The 18,822-nt window shown below is 37.6% G+C and overlaps 1 protein-coding gene across 7 annotated transcripts in view; it reads left to right on the forward strand.

The window, feature by feature from the left end:
- The window catches only part of WDR45B (WD repeat domain 45B), a 105,337-nt gene that overhangs the window by 55,914 nt on the left and 30,601 nt on the right, over positions 1–18,822 (forward strand). For 6 of the 7 annotated variants that reach the window (XM_069076643.1, XM_069076639.1, XM_069076642.1 and 3 more), the window contains 2 exons: positions 14,363–14,450; positions 16,160–16,254. The exons of the other annotated variant lie outside the window; for it this stretch is intronic. In XM_069076643.1, the coding sequence (XP_068932744.1) occupies positions 14,363–14,450; positions 16,160–16,254 (183 nt within the window). The remainder of the gene's footprint in view (positions 1–14,362; positions 14,451–16,159; positions 16,255–18,822) is intronic. 7 annotated transcript variants of the gene reach the window in all.

The raw sequence follows: 18,822 nt of genomic DNA on the forward strand, positions 1-18,822 counted from the left end.
GAATAGATGGACTTTAAAATTTAACCTTTCATAGGCCAGCTGAACTCTGCAATAAGTTCAGAGACAGAGAACCATGACTTAAGCAGTTATAGGACAGAAGTAGTTAAAGGGCAAAATCAATTACTTATAAATAAGATAAAGAAGAAAATGATAAAAGATTAATTTTAATCTTCTCGCCTGTGAGGTACCAAAGAGCTAGGCAAAAAGAGAAGTATCTAATTCTTTACTATTTCTAGGAAAAGAAATTACAATATAACAATCTATTCCCACAGTGATAAAATGTGTGGGCCATTTTTCATTTGCTAAGCCAGTACCTTTGATTTTGCTTTTTTTTTTTAAGTATGAAAAATCCTTTCAAAAAAATAAATTGGTAAAATAATTAATATCCACATGTAACTAAAAAGCAACTTAACTTGATAAGTTTTTTGAAAGACATAAAAGTTTCACCTTAATCGATAATTGAAATTGGTAACAATGAATATCAGTTCTAGTGAACATAACAGATAAGCTTTAAATTCTCTAGTTTAGATAGGGAGTAGATGAGGAAAGAAGAATGTGAAGGAAGAAAGGGTAAATTAGAGAAAGAAAGAGAGAGAACCAGAGATTCAAGAAAGCAAAATAGAGATGCATAAACACAGGGGTATAGCCCAGATGAGTTACAGTTGCAGTATTCTGACTAGTTTATGTCCTACTCTTAATTTCTTCTTTGTACTTCATAATGTTATCACTGTCCCACTGTCCTTCAATTTTTTTTGTTAGCTGGTTGACTGCTGTTCACAACTATTTAGGTACTCTTTTAAACCATTGGAGGTTCTGTTCTAAATTGAGTTAGCTACAGCACCCTATTTTTTGGGTTGCCCTGATAGCTGGATGAAATGAAACTGAGTGGCTATATTCCTCATTATTAATTCAGAATGATTTGATATAGTTTCTGAGGCAGTTATGTGGTGCAGTGGATAGGATGCTGAGCCTGGAGAGCCTGGAAGACCTGAATTCAGATTCTAGCTTCAGATACTTAGTAGATTTGTGACCTTGGGCAAGCCACTTAACCTCTGTCTGCCTCAATTTTCTCATCTGTAAAATGGTGATAATAATAGTACCCACCTCCCAAGGTCATTATCAAATTAGAAAACAGAAATGTGTGTTTGCTTCCTTTTGTTTCCTTTAAGTTATTGTAGTCAAAGTCAGCATAATGTAAAAGGTTGGACTTGAAATTTGAAATTACAGAGTTCAAGTTTTGTGTTTGATATATATTAACTTTGTAACCTTGGGTAAATCATTTAGCTTTTCAGTGCTTTGAGTTATTTTATGAGTCTGTAATTTATAGGCAAGTTGTAGACCTGCAGCAATAGAATGATTTTCTGTTCTGGGAGTTCTGAAGAAAAAATGATGAAATCACAGCTCTGGGAAAAATTATTACGGTAAATGAGGAAGGAAACGAATTGTTGGAAAATGAGTTGTCTAACGTGTCATTAGTGTTCAACTTCTTTTTCCACATGATTACTAAAGACTTTGATGTAGACTCATTTATAGTATACAGAGATATTTGTAAATGTGCTGCATGCACACTGCATTCCTTAGTATGGTTCTAAAGAAGCTGTAGAGCAAAAAGTAAACATACCTTCATCAGGTTACTTTCAGTTTGGTCAAAAAATTAGGTAAACAAGAATTGAAAATAAAAACGTTATAAGTAGAAAACCACCCTATCTTTGGGCTAGGGGTACAAGTAAATTATTCCCTCTTTCTGGTACTTTTTAAAAGCTTTATTCTTGTTTTCCTGTATTTCAGAGATCAGTGCCAGTGTTAGGTCTTCTTTCATATCCAGTAAGATGTGTTTGGTTCTTTCCTTCTGTTTTAAAGCAGTGATACTACCTCCTTCATTCCCTGATAGTGACATTGGTCAGTTTAGGAGTGTTCTGGAGTTAGCTAGAACTGGCTCACAGAAATCATTGTTAAAATTTTGGTGTGAATATTTACATTTTGGAAATCAGAAACTAACACTAGAAATCATGGCTTTATTTGTTATAATGTTGATTGTCTAGACTTAAGAAAGTAATGGAGAAAATGTCAATAATGCAGATTAAACTTTAAAATGTGTTGTTAGGGCAGTTTTTCCCGTTCTAGCCCAGCACGCACCCCTGAGTCAGTCCACAGAATACAAGCGGCAAGGTTGTTACAAAAGGAGGAAAAAAATACAAAACATACTTTGACCAGTAGTAGGGTGGAGCCACTAGAGTTAAAATGTCTTACTCTCTCACTTTCCTGACTCTTTCCTCCTATACCAAGGAGAGTATGAACACTTAAAGGTTTTGTGGTGTAAAACTCCATTTACAATGGAAGTTGCCAGAAGTTCCTTGTAAAATTCCCACATTTTCTCACATACTCATCTGTGTAGGAGAAAGGAGCCACTATAGTGCATCTCTTTCCCTTCCCCATTACTACTTTGCTACTTATAAAGGGATGTGATGTTCTTCTATTCATTTAGAGGATGCTTATATGCCTATATACATTGCTCTACAAAGACCAGAGGGTTCTTTTGTAGGAAAGTACCACTTCCAATTCATTGGTCTTTTTGAGTCTCCTAAAGTTTAAAAAAAAAAAAAAGCAACTGGGCTTTATCTGTGTCGTGGATGCTTTGCCAAGGTCTGGGTTTCTCTATTTCTAGTAAAGGAGAATCCAAAAATGATAACAAGACCTTTTTGACAAATCTGGTTCTTTTGGTCACTCTCTTAAAGCTTAGTCTATTTATTTAGCAAAGTTCATTCTATAGGCTCTTTCTTGTACTTGGTTATTCTTTGTCCTTTCTTCCAAACAGAGGCCAAACTAATGGCTTTCTGCCTGAGGATTGTTTACTCAGGCCCAATCAGATACTTAAAGCTGTTTTCCTTGATGTATATTTCTTATATCAAGAGGATATAAGACTGTCATAAGTCTCTTCCCATTTTCACAGGTCACTATTCTTCTAGCCTCTTCACCCCAGTAAGCATCACTTTTGCATTCCTTTCCTGTGTTTATTCATGCAAATACAACCCATGAGTTCTGTATCCACTTTTCTCTTTCCCCTAGATACACACACCGTTCTTTGTTAAAATTCTTTATCTCAAGGCTCAACTTAGGTGCATGCCCTTCAGTTTCTAAACTGAATGCGTTACATGTTGCCAATACCTTATGTAACTGGCTTGTAAAAGTTCTTTGAATTTGAATGCATTTAGGTAACATTCCATTCATCCCACTTATAATGTAAAATAACATGAAAACAAAATGATGTAAAGTGATATAGCTCCATGTATTGCCAAGGGAATATTCATAGCACTGATGACAACTATGAATATGCAGACATAGTTCTGAATCACACAATATAACAGACTCCATATAGAAGACAGAAGCAAAACATTTATTCAGACACCAGAAAGCCAAATCCCAACACCAGGAAACTGAATCTATCATAGCAACAAAGAAATCTGTACACAGTAACACTGCAGAGGGCAATACCATCCCAAAGCCTTCCCACAAACAAACACTCACAAGCCTAGCTGTCTGTCTCCTTGCCTGTTTCCTCTCTTTTCTGTTCTAATTGCTCTGACTCACAGCTTCCTCTGGGCTCTGCTCCACCTCTTCAATAAGTTTCTCCCACCACAGGCTCCATGTGATTATATTCGACCTATTAAGGGATAGGGAAGATCTTCAAATTCTTACTACTGTTACATTTGGCCCCAAAATCTTTCATGTCCCTTACATAGCAAAAATACATTAAAAATACATTTCATTATATAGGTTAATGGAAGTTTAGGGGTAACAGGTGTCAATTAAACTTTACAGGGATAGCACAAAATAAGCACATAAAACAATAAGGTGGGGCTTGAGCACAAGGACCCCATCATTCCCCCCTTGAACAAATGGGGCTCTAAATCTTGGGATAAGGGGTGAATAGCTACTTCCTGCTGAAATTGGACATAGAGCTGTCCATGCCCCAAGAGGTCCCATTTGAGAGGTCAGTTCTTTAGCTGGCCTCTGGAGATTGGTTGACTGCAGGTCCAGGTGTGACACACCAGAATCATGGACAGGGGGTGACATCTTACTGGGTTAAGTGATCAGGCATCTGCAGGTGGAGGGTATTCAGCCTGCAGGAAACAAATCCAGCAAACAAGTTTAACAGACAAAAAGCCAAAAAGAAACAAGGAGACAGTAACCAGAAATAGGGTCAGCAGTACTTCTGGGGTCCATGAACTCATGATAATAACCTCATTCCCCATAGAATACAGGAGTTAAGGGTACAATTTGGTAATCATCTTCTCCTGAATAAACAACAGTTACAGTATTATCTTTCCCTTGTGTATTATCACACTCCGCAGCCTTTGGAATATTGTCTGACTTCCACTTTACCAATACTTTAGCTACTAATTTTTTTCTCTCAGTAGAACCAAACCCTTCAGTTCCTCTGGTAGTTATTTCATAAGGAGGGTCAGTTTTCACAAAGGGTTATTGTTTCTCAAGGAAAAATGATCATTTGAACTATTCTATTGTTTTTACAAAAGTATATGGGTTCTTCACCTAAATTTTAGAACATCACAATAATTTCTCCTTGATAATTAGAATCTCTTACTCCAGTCAATACATATAGTCCTAGAGTTTAATCCTGATTTAGGTAACATTCATCCACAATAATTTTTAGGTATTCTCATACATACTCCAGTGGAGATTTTTCTTATTTTGTTTCTATTCAACCACAAGTCCTCTAAATAATGTAAATCAAATCCTGCAGAATTGGGTGTTCCTGGATATGGTGCTGAGACATCTTGCCTCACAGTCCTATACTCAGTCTTTGGGATCTTTTATGTTTGTTGTTTTCTGATGTTCCGATTTGGGATCATCATTCTTGCTTGAGGTGTACTTTCTCCCAATGGTCTGTTATTCAAATTATATAAAAAAGTGAACAAATTATCTTTCCAATGTTGAAACAAATTATTAGAGCTTAATTTCGTTAATTTTTCTTTCAATAATCCATTAATTCTTTCAGTTAACCTAGATGCTTGTGGGTAATATGGAATATTAGATATCCATTCTATAATGTTTAATATACAGTATCTCTTCATTTCATTACCTTTGAAATGTGACCCATTGTCACTTTGAATCTACATTGGGGTTCCATAATGTAGACTTATAAGATCTAGAGTTTTACAGGTGTTTTTCTGGTTTACATTTTTTTTTTGAGGGGAAAGGCAAGGCAATTGGGGTTAAGTGACTTGCCCTAGGTCACACAGCTAGTGAGTGTGTCAAATTGTGTTAGGCCGATTTTGAACTCAGGTCTTCCTGACTCCAGGGTCGTTGCTCTATTCACTTGCCCACCTACCTATCCCCAGGTAGCAGTCTTTTAAGGACAAGCCAGTAGTATACCTGAGTAGGTGTCAACACAAGTACATATATAAATTTGCATCCTTTATCTTGGGGTAGAGGACCAATATAATCTGTTTGCCAAATTTGGGCTGGGACTTTTCCCGTTGCTATCTCTCCAGTTCGTTCCTTTTCCAACCGACAAATATAACATTCCTCTACTACCTGTTTTAACAATGAATATGAGATACTAATACCTCAATCTTGTGCTCACCAATGTGGCCTGGATCCCTAAATGGCCGGCCATTTGATGGACTCATTTTGCTAGTACTGGATCATCAGTTGGTGTCGTTGAGTAGCAATCTTTGCTACCGTAGTTGCTTAGCATGTGCCAATGCATGTTCTGGCGAAGTGAGAGCCATGTGAGCATCTACATGAAAAACTCAGAAATTAGTAACCAAAGATGTGTTCTATATATCTTCTTATAATTCTTTGCCCCAGACTTGTTTGCCATGTATTTCCCAATTTTGATTTTTCCACATTGACATCAGTGTAGCTAACCCATTAACTACCACCCATGAATCAGTAAATATATGATACTATCTTCCTTGTTCTGTCTTAATGGCTTGATGTACAGCCATAATTTCAGCACATTGACTACTTCCACTTGTCCTAATACTTTCCAAAGTCTACTTACTACATGGGTTAGAGGCTACCACTTTCCAGTGTCTTTTATGGTCCAAATAATTTACTGTCCCATCAGTAAACCATGCATGTTTCTTTTGTTCTTCACTTAATCCATCATATCCTTCTTCCATTTTACCAAGAACTGTATCAGTTGTTGCTTTGGTTCATAGGATGTATCATATCCCTCAGTATCTATGTTTGCTGTAGATTCATGTAGAGCAGAAACTCCACTTTTGCCTTTAGATATATTTTAAATATACTGTTTCCTTTTAATTTTGGTAGCCTCTTGTGCACGTCCAATTCTGTGAGAAGCTGGGGTATTCATTACCCAGGTCATAATAGGAATTCCAGGCCATAATTCACTTCATGCCCCAGAGTCAGTTGTTCAGTGTCTACCCAATATGCAGCTAACAACTGCTTTCCAAAAACGGTATATTGAACTCTAGCTAAAGGGAATTTCCTAGAAAATCCTGAGAGTACCATTTTGGCTTTCTTTTTTTTTTTTGCCATAAACTCATTTGCATATTCATCCTATAAAGTCACTTGTAATTCCACTGGGTCATTTTGCATAGGCCACAATCTAGAGCCAATTGTATAGCAGCCTTGGCTTCTTCAAAATTTTACTCTGCTCAAGTCCCTAATCAAATTCATATTTCTTCCTAATAACTTTATATAAGTGTTTCAAAATCTGTCCCAGATGTGGAATAAGGGGCCTCCAATATCCAAATAATGCTATAAACTTTTGAACCTCTTTCTTATTGGTGGTGAATCTATAGTCAGGTTTGCGGGAGAATGTCTCACAGCCCCTTATTCCATTGCATACCCCAAAATTTTATATTTTGAGTTGACCCTTAAATCTTAATAGGGTTAATTTCCCACTCTTTGCCTTTCATTTGCTCAGTTAAAAGCATCAAACTCTTCTCCACTTCTTTTATATATATTTTCCCTGTATCATAATATCATCTATGTAGTGGGTAAGCTGTACACCAGGTAGCTCTAATTCATCTAAATATCCAGCCACAATCCTTTGACAAATAGTAGGGCTATGTAGATATCCTTGTGGCAAGCAGGTAAAAATATATTGTCTGCCCTGCCAAGTGAAAGCAAACTGGTCCCATTGTAAACATTGTAAACTCTAAAGAGTCTGTTGGGGTTGTGAAGAAAGCATTGGCCATATCAATAAATGCTTACCAAATCCTATTTCTGGATCCCTTTTATTAAGGTAACGTTGTCTGGAATGGTAGCATATGAGGGAGGAGTCACTTTATTCAGTTGTCTACAATCTACTGTCATTCTCCATGTCCCATCTGACTTTTGTACTGGTCAGATAGGATTTTTCCATCAAGGAGTTGTAGGGACTAACACTCCTGCCGCAGCATATTCTTTTATAGTATTGGTAATTTCATCTTGCCCACTTAGCACATGATACTGCTTTAAAGTAATTACTTCAGAAAGTTCAGGTAAAGTGATTGGGTCCATTTTTATTTTTCCCACTAAAACTGTATCAATTCTTATCTTCCTTAATATCACTTAATGGCCCAAAGTCAGTTGTTCAGTGTCTACCAAAGCCCAATATGCAGCTAACAACTGCTTTCCAAAAGGGGTATTTTGAACTCCAGATAAAGGGAGTTTCCTAGAAAATCCTGAGAGTACATTTTGGCTTTCTTTGGTTTTCTTTTGGGATGGTATTACCCTCTGCAGTATTATTGTATACAGATTTCTTTCTTGCTATGATGGATTAGGTTTTTTTGGTGTTGGGATTTGGCTTTCTGGTGTCTGAATAAATGTCTTGCTTCTGTCTTCTATATGGAGAGTCTGGTATCTTCCTCCAGGTAAATTCAACGTCATACCTCTCAGTATATCTATTCCAGTGATGTATTCAGGAATGGGTACAATAACCACAGTATATTCTTTCTTAGGTAATTGTCCAATTTTCATCATTAATTTAACTTGTTTGGCTGAGATTTCAGCCCCTCCCAGTTCTGTGAACCTCTAGCCTACCTAGAGTCAGTAGCATATTTCCTATTGCATCCATCTGCTGGAAAAGTTAACAGATTGGTCTTATTGTTACCTCCTGACATATGAGCATCCCTAAAATCTTGCTGTACAAAATGATTCTGACTAATACCCATAAATTTCAAGCATTCCATGTTTTCTATCACTACTCCTCTGGGCCCTTCATCACTGATTCTCCCTATCCAAGACACTAACGATTCTCTCATCCTTTGAGTGAATTGACTTAATATATCAGTGACCTCCTGCTGAGTAAAATCTCTCAATTATCTCCTTGAAGACTGTTTCCCCCCTGGTTCTCCTGCTTTCTTCTCAGTATGGAACAAAATTCTGCCTGAGAAGCCTTATCTAACATTGTTTCATTTTCCTCCCATGCATTCTCCTAGCAGGTGTTGGAGCAACTGGACCCAGCCTGTGCTGCATGTACTTTCCTTTTGCTAGTTTTTCCATTTCTTTCTAGCTAAATGAACAGAAATATTCTCATGCAAATCAGCCATTTCCCCGAACAGTAGTTTGTTCTTCTACCACCCAGACCCCCAGCTAGCTCTTCTGAAGGAGAGCCCAAATGCTGTAACAGAAAGTTTCTCATGCAAATCAGCTAACTTAGCTTTCCATCTGAGCTTTCTCCTCCAGCAGTTTCTCTTTGCTTTTATGGTAATCTGTTACTAAAACCCAGCCTCTTCTACACTCTGTTTTTATGGTAAAACCCAGCCTCTTCTATCTACTCCTGCCAGTTCTTTATCTGCTTTTATTGGTATTGATATTCCTTGCAAATTTCTTTCTAAATCTCCATGTTCTCCCTTCTGTAGCCTTCTTTCCCAGTTTTCACAGAATCTGGTGCTTTTAGCCCATTCCCTTTCAAGGGAGGAATAAGGTAAATCCTTCCATCCTGGGATATCCATTTCTTCTAAAGCCCTTCAGCCTACAAATAAAGATGTGTTTCCTTGTGATCCTATTCGTGATGCATTGCCAAGGCAATATCCACAGCATTGATGGTGACTATGAACATGCTGATGTAGTCATGAATTATAAAATATAACAGACTCTCCATATAGAAGACAGAAGCAAAACATTTACTCAGACACCAGAAAGCCAAATCCCAACACCAGAAAACTGAATCCATCATAGCAAGAAAGAAATCTGTACACAATAACACTACAGAGGGCAATGCCATCCCAAAGCCTTCACAGAAACAAACGTTCACAAGCCTAGCTGTCTCCTTGCCTGTGTCCTCTCTTCTCTGTTCTAAAACTGCTATGACTTACAGCTTCCTCTGGGTTCTGTTCCACCTGTTTAACAAACTCCTCCTTTTGCTGGTTGCCCCTTGACTAATGGTTTTTTCTGTTTCATTTCTGGTTATTCCCTACTCCTTCTTTCTACTTCCAGACTTCTATAATCTCTATCTGGTTCTGAGGAATTCTTTTTTATACAAGTTCCTCAAAACATAACCAAGTTTCTCGTGCAGTGACTTTGATTCAGGGAGGTGTAAAGGCCCTGTTTACTTTCAGTTTTTATTGGTGTAGTCAATCAGTATTCTTTTTTTTTTTTTTTTTGCCTTTTGGAGGGCAATTGGGGTTAAGCAACTTGCCCAAGGTTACATGGCTAGTTTTTTTGTGTTAAGTGTCTGAGACCGGAATGGAACTCAGGTCCTCCCAACTCCAGGGCCAGCCCCCTAAATATTCTTACTTAAACAAATGTAATTACTTTATAAATGAGATAATCAGTAGAACTGCCTTATACTGTAATCTTCATAGGTTAAATAAAACCTCCTTTCCCTTTGTTGTTGTTGTTGTTGTTTTTTGTTTACCCCTGAGTGTCTACATGGGAGCACAGGGTTGTTTTTACATTTTCTTTAATGATGCTTCTAGGGGAAACTGAGTTATGGAGAGCTTCAAATATAAAATTGTCTACTTAACTTTTAAAGCCCCTCATAGACTGGTACCTTCTACCTTTTTGTCAGTGAGTGAAATAGACAGTTGCTGTCCTTAAGGAACTCGCTTCTTAGGGGGGAAGCAACATGTAAACAACTCTACACAAGCTTAGTTACAGGATAAATTTGAAGTAACTCAGGGATGCTGTAGAATTAAAAGAAATTGGAAAAGTGTCCTGTAGAAGGTGAGATATTACTTGTAACTGAAGGGAGCCAGCAAATGTAGGGGCTAGAAATGAGGGAAAGCATTTTAGATATTGGGGACAGCTAGTGGAAATGCACAATAAGAAGATAGAGTGTTTTGTGTGAGAAAATGCAAGGAAGCCAGTATCACTGAATTGCTGAATTTTGTGTGTATGAGTGTATAAGGTGTAAAAAGACTGGAAAGGATAGGGGCAGATTATGAAGACTTAGAATGCCAGAAAACTTTTTATATTTAATTTTGGAAGTGATAGGAAGCCACTGGAGTTTATTAAGTCTGGGGTGGGGGTCGGGTTGACATATTCAGACCTGTGCTTTTGGAACGTCACTTTGGCAGCTGAATAGCATTTATAATACTATAAATATTTTTGTACGTATGGGAAGACCCTAAGTTCTTAACCCTCTCTGGGGACCCTCAACCCTAGGTTGTCACTATAAATTTGAAGTACTGTATGGGTTTATGGGAAGTGGAGGAGAGTGTTATTTGGTTCCCTAGCAACCCATGCTCTAGCCTATCATGAGAGGGACTTATGTGTGGTAGCACTATAAGTCTGGAGGACTGTGTAAGTTCCAAGTGAAAGGCAGAGGCTTAGTATAGAGGGAAAGTGGCACTGGCGTGGAGTGATTTATGGCAGGAAGACTAAACAACAGACTATTGCAGTAATCCAGGTAAGGTAATGAGGACCTGCAATAGAGTGATAGCAGTATCAGAGAAGAGAAGAGGGCACAAGTGAGAAGTGTCACAAAGGTTAAATCAGCACACCTTGGCAGCAGATTGGGTGAGGGTGATGAATGAGAGTACAGAGTCAAGAATGACACCAAGTTTTGGAACCTGGGGCACTGGGGAGATTGGTGGTATGCTTGAGAAAAATAGTGAAGTTTGGAAGGGAGGAGAATTTTTGTGGAAACATTATGGGTTCAGCTTTGGGCATGTTGAGTTTTAAGATGTGTATAAGACATCCAATTTGAGATGTCCAATAGGCAGTTGGAAATGGGAGAATGGAAGTCAGCAGAGAGGTTAAGGCAGTATCGGTAGATTTGAGAAACATCAACATGGAGATGATAATTAAATCCATGAGAACTGATGATATCACCAAGTGAAGTCCATAGAGGGAAAAAGGACAAAGAGGACAAAGCCATGTGGGACTATGGGGATCTTCCTGGGCTTGACTTAGATAAACATGCAGCAAAGGACACCAAGAAAGAATGGTCAGATATGTAGGAGCAGAACCAGGAGAGAGCAGAGTCACAAAAACCTAAAAGGAAGAGAGTATGGAGAGGAGGGTGATCAGCAGTGTCAGAGACTGCAGAGAAGTTGAGAAAGAAGAGGATTGAAAAAGGCCATTAGATTTTATAGTTAAAAGATCATTGGTCACTTTGTATCTTCATTTGAATCATGAAATAAAGAAGTTATGCTATGAAGAATAAAGAAGAGATTGAAAAATAAAGGAAAGAGAGGAGACCTCATAAGAAGTTTAGCCACAAAAGAAAAGAGATATGGGATGATAATAGGGATGGATGGATTAAGTGAAGATTTTTTTGAGGATGAGGGAGAGTATGTTGATGTTTGTAGGCAGTAAGAAAGTGTTCAGTAGATAGAAGAGACTGAAGATAAGGTAGAGAGTGGAGATGATAAAAGAAACAAGAGAAGATAGAATGGAATGACTTGTATGTGTTAGAGGGGTGTTTGCCTTGGCAAGGAGAACAGAAACAGAAGCGGTCATGGCAGAAAGAATCTAAATGATGTGAGATAAGAAGGGAGAAGAGGGAGCTTTTGGGGAGTAACTTCAAAGTTTTCATTAAAATATGAGGGTCACAGCTGAGAGGTTTGGAGGAAAGGGAGCCATGGAAAAGAAAAAAGCAAAGGGAGATTTGAGGAAGGATGAAAATGTTTGGAAAAACTGTGAGTGAGGGACATAGTGCAATTAGGGAAGTGTAAAAGGATTGCCTTATGGAAATGAAGACCACTTGAGGTTATGTAACATGAATTTGTAGTAGATCCAGTTCATACTTTTCCCCAGCTTCATTGGGCAGCATATAAGTTGGAGTGATGGCAGAACTGAGGCTTAAATGGGGAAAGGGATTCTAGAGAAGAGGACAGCTGAACAGGTTCAGTGAAGTTGTCAGTATTGGGAAAGGAGGAAAGTAAGCATAGTTTGGGGTAGCTAGTTCTCCAAGCCAGGGCAGGTAAGTGGTGTTCGTAGTATCCACTGATAGAACACTGGGCCTGGAGTCAGGAAAACTTGAATTCAAATCTGCCCTCAGACAGTTAAAAGCCGTGTAACCCTGTACAAATCACTTTAACCCTATTTGCCTCAGTTTTCTCATCTTTAAATAAGCTAAAGAAGGAAATGGCAAATCACTGTAGTGTCTTTGCCAAGAAAACCCCAGATGAGGTCATGAAGAGTCAGACACTGCTGAAATAACTGAAGAACAACAAAGAAGAAGAAAGTTACTCTTATGTACGATGTAATTCAACTATAGGACAACTATTTCTTTAATACCAAAGGTTTTTACAGGTGTGCATTGACAGGCTTAAGACAGCAATCTAGTAATATAACTACAGTTATAACACATGACTGAAACATCTGAAAAACAACAAAATCTGTCTATTTCTTAGGAGAGAACTAAGGGGTCTAGTGATGGGAGGTCACATTACTCAAAAAACATAGCTTGAAGTTGCTAGGCAAAGGGAGAAGTGGAATAACCATAGATTCTGATAAGATAAAGGAATCTGAGCTCTTGGATTTAGAAGTGGTAATTTGTTCCTGATAGCAAGATTAAGGGTGTGACTATCTCTTGTATAGCTGAGGCAGTGGGGAGGAGTAGGTTATAGGAAATTATCAAGTTGAGAATTTTTGATGTTAGAGTGCTTCATGGAATATCCGTATATAAGTTGAAGTTCTCTAGTATGTGGGCAGGAGTTGAGAAGGAGAGAGGCTGTGAGTTAGGCCCTGAACTCATTGAAGAAAGAAGGGGAATATCCTTGAGGTCAGAAGACCAGAAATTTGATGAGGTGGTAGTGAACTCAAAGTCATGAAGATAGAGGGAATACCTTGAGGTTGCAATGGGGAGTAAAAGAGTATTCCAGCACTACTTCACCTTGACTTGTGAGTAAAGAGGAATGAGTGAAGCTATAGCCAGTGTTGGAGAGGGTGGTCAAGCTGCCATTTTTTCAAGAGAGAGCCAAGAATCAGTAAGAGCCAGAAGATGAAAGGAGTGAGAAAGGGAAAGATTGAAGATGAAAATAAGTTTGTTATCTTTGAGTGTGTGTTTTAGAGAATACAGTGCAAAGTTATTTTCGAGTGTGATCTTGGGAGAAGGGTGATATTCGAAGGGGATGAGAATAAGGGAGTGGGCAATAGGGGGTGAAGCAACAGGTTTGTATAAAGATAACCAGAGGTTCAGGATCACTGGAATGGCAAGGGTATGACTGAGCAGGAGTTTGTTAATCATTGCCAAATGAGTTCAATCAATAGGGGTTTCAGAATGGTATACTTTCAGATTATTAGACTCTCTCTCTCTCTCTCTCTCTCTCTCTCTCTCTCTCTCTCTCTCTCTCTCTCTCTCTCTCTCTCTCTCTCTCTCTCTCTCTCTCTCTCTCTCTCTCTCTCTCTCTGTCTCTCTCTCTGTCTCTCTCTCTCTCTCTCTCTCTCTCTCTCTCTCTCTCTCTCTCTCTCTCTCTCTGTCTCTCTGTCTCTCTCTCTCTCTTCCTCTCTGTCTTTTCTCTCAAACACATACAGATGCAGAATTAATTGCATGTTTTCACTACACTTACAATTTGCATGCCTCGGCAAGGTTTATGTTTTTACCTTTCTTTAAATCACTAATACTTAGCACAAAGAGTGGCATATAGTAAGCCCTTAATAAATGCTTACTGAGACCAAATGGTATGTCTAAAATAAATTTTTAGACAAAAGCCTCCAAGATTGACTCCACTTACTATGATCCCAAGACTTTAGGTTCTGAGCCATAGCTTATTTTACTTTTTACATGTATTTTTTGGGCATTAAAATTATATTGTCAGTGACAGCTAAGTATTTATTTTGTGATAAATTTCTAGTGAAAGCCTAAAATAAAGGACTCTAGGGATGCCTGCACATTGAGTGGTTTGTGATTCAGAGATAATCTTATGAAGAAACATGGCCAATTATAACTTAATATAATAATTGTATTAATAAGATATTTCTGACATTTCAGTGATGATATGGGATGACCTAAAAAAGAAGACGGTTATTGAAATAGAATTTTCTACAGAAGTCAAAGCAGTCAAACTGCGACGAGACAGGTAGGCTTAGTATGCTTTTTAAAATAGAATGAAACATTTGCTCTCTATGAAGACAGTTAAAATATCTTTATGTGAGGAAGAAAAAAATTGTAAAAATCCCTGTTAACTATTTATTAAATATCATTCAGTTGTAGTCTAAGACTCCACAAGACTATATACAAATATCTTTACTATGGTGCTTTATGGAAAGCACTGATATTCAGCAATAATTTTGGAGGACATTAATTGATGGATCTCTGCAGTATGATAAGTATAAGAAATTGTTTCAGATTAGGGTAAAGAAAAATGTAAAAAGTATTTGTTGGGAATGGATTTTTGAGTCTCACCAATGAGTCAAAATTCAAGCAGCAAAAACTTCGAATAATAAGATACCATAGCTAGAGTTTAGAATGTTGTAGTTTTTCTGAGTGTGCTGAACAAGAGACATGATGAAACTTTGTTAATTTATAAATTACACTAATTTTTTGTAAATTTCACACATGGGCTAAAGTTTACCTATAGGTTTCTTTTGGAGGTGGGGTAGCAAAGTTACTAAGCTAGTTACTGTAAAAGTTAACTTGTTAAACATAGGAGAAATTTTACAGTGAAGGCAAATAGTTTACGAGAATAAAATAAGTATTGTTAAGCTATTTTGTCAAAAAATCTTGCTAGAATACTATTTTCTCTCTTTTTTCTTTCTTGGTGGTTTTTCCCTTTTCTGATCCTCTTTCATAACATGACTATTGTGGAAATGTGTTTCATATGATTTCATGTGCATAGCCTATATCAGATTGCATGCCATCTTGGGGAGCGGGCAGAGGGGAAAGAAGGGGGCAGATTTAAAACTCAAAATTGTATAAAAGTGAATGCTGAAAACTAAAAATAAATAAAAACTCTAGTTAGATAATCAGTTGTTGGGCTGATAAATTATCCTTAGTCTCTGTCAGCATTTAAAAGATATATTATGTGTGTATGTATACATGTATGAATTTAAAAGACATGTGAGTTTAAAATACGAGTTTAAAAGATATAGGGTATATGAATCTGAATACATGTGCTCTTGTCTCTCTTTTTTTCTCTCCCCCTCCTATTTCTCTCCTTACCTTTAATCTGAAGTGATTTCATCTGCTTATCATTCTGTAGAGCTGAATAATTACTGTCCTCCAAGATTATTGCTGAAAACCAGTTTTTTCCATGAAACACTGATATAGCTATCCAGATGTGTGTGTGTGTGTGTGTGTATACACACATGGAGATAACCGTATAGAGATGTAATACATGTAGCTATACATATGTGTATAGTTTATGTGTATAGCTATGTAGATATGGACACATCTATACAAATATGTAAATATAACTATATATACACACAAGCATGTATCTATACACAGAGACTTTTGTAGAGGCCTTAATAGCTGAAGATGTATGTATATGCATCTATTTTTATATATTATTTATGTATATATCCATCTATCCCTGTTAGGATTAGTGTATGGATGGAATTTGAAAGTAATCAAATGAGATGTTTTTAAATAATTTTCTGTGACACAGATTTTTAACTATTTGCCCAGAGGAATTGGTGAGATTTTATTCTAACTCAAGAGTTTTTCTTTTAGTTTATATTCTTTGTGGGTGGTGTGTTTGAATTTGAAAGAGACAAGCCCACACAATGACTCTTTGACTCAAGTTTAATTTTTGAAGACGAAATTGGATAATGTTTTTTGTTTCAGAATTGTGGTGGTTTTGGACTCCATGATTAAGGTTTTTACTTTCACACACAATCCCCATCAGTTGCATGTCTTTGAAACCTGCTACAACCCTAAGGGTAAGTTGTTTGTGCTATATAATGAACAATGACTTTTACAATTAGCTGAATTCTTGTGTGCCTGAGTGTTTGACCATATTACTTGCCTACTCATTAAACTTTAGTGGCTCAGAGTCAAATATAAAGTGTTCTGGAAGTTAAAGCCCTCCATAACCAAGATTCTTGCTATCTTTCCAGCCTTTTTACACTTTCTTCCAGGCACTCTATGGTTTGTTGTTTTTGTTTTTTTTGGGGGGGAGGGGGAGAATTCCATGCACTCTGTGGTCCAGTTATACTGGCTTATTTGTTTTTGCCTACATATGACATTCCATCTGTTATCTCCAGAACTTTGCCTGGGCCATCCCCCATATCTGAAATGCTCTTCTTTTTTTTTAACCCTGCTTCTTAGTTTTTCCAATTTCCTTCAATAATTTCAAACATCATTTTCTAAAGGGAGCACTTCTCTGGGCCCTTCAAATGCTAATGTCTTTTCTTCTGAGATTATGTCTTGTCTACTCTGTATATATCTAGTTATTTTTCTATTGTGTCCTCCATAGATTTGGAGCATTTTTTCATCTGATTGTTGATAGCTTGGATTTTTTCCCGTTAGAACAGTGAACATTTGAATATTCTTATTCTTTGACAACCAATTTGGGAAATCGCTCTTATTCTTATAAATTTGAATCAGTTCCTTGTGTATTTTAAAAATAAGATTGTTATCAGAGAAACTTAATGCAGATTTTTTTAACCTGGTTTTATATATATTCCCCTAAATTTGTACAGAAATTGTAAAATTTTATATATTCAGAATTCTTTATCTCTTTTGATCCTCTCTATCCTTTCCTCAGTCATAAACCCCCTTTTTTTTTTTTTTTGCTTTTTGGAGGGCAATTGGGGTTAAGTAACTTGCCCAAGGTTACACGGCTAGTTTGTGTGGGTGTGTGGGTGTTAAGTGTCTGAGGCCGGAACTGAACTCAGGTCCTCCTGACTCTGGGGCTGACGCTCTACTCACTGCACCACCTGACCGCCCCTATAAACACTTTTCCTGTGAATAGAACTAAAATGTAGTTTTTTCCTTACTCGTGTAATTTGTTTAGGATGTTACCCTTTATGGCTAATTAATGTGTTCGTTTGGTGCTTATCCTATTGTATAATTAGTTTATACATAATTTCTGTTGGACTGCTTTCCAGTTTTCTCAGTAGGTTTTGTCAAATAATGAAATCTTACTTAGTAGCTGAGATCTTGGGCTTATCGCATACTAAGCTACTGTGTTCGTTTACTTCTGTATTTTATGTACCATAATCTGTTCTGATCAACCTCTTTCTTAACTAATGCCAACCTGTTTTGATGATTACTGCTTTGCAGTATTGTTTGAGATCTGGTATTTCCAGATTCCCTTTTAAAATTATTTCCCTCAAGGTTTTTTTTACCTTTTGTTCTTTATTTTTTCTACTCCTGTAAAGTAATCCTTTTTTTTTTGTTTGATTAGAATGGTATTGCATAAGGCAATTAATTTAGATAGTATTGTTATTGTTATTATGTTGAATCTACATCCAATTTCAGCAGCAAGTAGTCATGGAAGAAGAGACCTTTGCCCCTTACCCCAAGATTTTGGGGCCCCATTTCTTCAGGGTGGGGGGAATGATGGGGAGCTTGTGCTCAATGTCCACCCTAGAATATGGTTTTCTGTGTTTATTGTGTGCTATCCTTGTTATATTGTTGTGAAATTCTGTTGACACCAGTTATTCCTAATGTATTTCTGCCAAGTAAGGGACATGAAAGATCTTGGGGCTGAATGTAAGGGTTATAGGATTTAAAGATCTTCCATGCCCCATTGGACTTGCTGATGTAGCAGGAAAGGGTGGGGCAAGAGGAAGCAGAAGCCAAGCTAGAGTTCTTGTGGTGACTGGCAGTGGCAGCAGCAGCAGAGGCAGCGGCAGTGGTAGCGGTGGTGCCTAGGTGGAGGTGGAGGCGCGAACCCCTTTTTTAGCCAGCCAGAATTTCTGTTAAGAATGTCTGCTGAGGACTGCCAGGGGCCGGAGCTGCTAGGAGCATGCTTCCTGGACGCTGAGTAGTTGCTGTGAGTGGGGAGAGGAAGACCTTTGCCTGAGGTAGCCTGTTCTGTTTTAAAGGCTTGAGAATGTGGGTGCTTTCTACTTTATCTACCTATGCCAATTTCATAACTACTCTGATGGCTTTGACTTTCTGGTTTTGGGACTCAGTCATTTGGTATTTTAATAAATGTTCTAGCTTTATCCCCCATATAGACAGCCTGGTATATTTTGTGATTAATAACCATATCAGCATATTTATAATTGCCGTAGGCATTGTGAATATTGCATTGCTGATACATTAATGTAATAGTAATGGAATTTAAAGATCCCCCTGTATTGGCTTGGTTTTTGGATTGATTGTGTTAAAACCCAGAGCTTGTGAATCCCACTTGTGGGATGGACTTGTTGATGTGAAAAGAGAATACTGAACTGGGAGGAGCTGGTGACGTAAATTTAGAGAGACACAAGCAAAGAGAGAGGCAGAAGAACTTTTTGGAAGCAGCATCTTGGAGGCAGAGAGAGATGGAGAGGATT

The sequence above is a fragment of the Petaurus breviceps genome, unplaced genomic scaffold, assembly GCF_028583685.1.
Source record: "Petaurus breviceps papuanus isolate PSGF00001 unplaced genomic scaffold, PetGlider_PUasm1.0 90925, whole genome shotgun sequence".
Taxonomy (NCBI): Eukaryota; Metazoa; Chordata; class Mammalia; order Diprotodontia; family Petauridae; genus Petaurus; species Petaurus breviceps.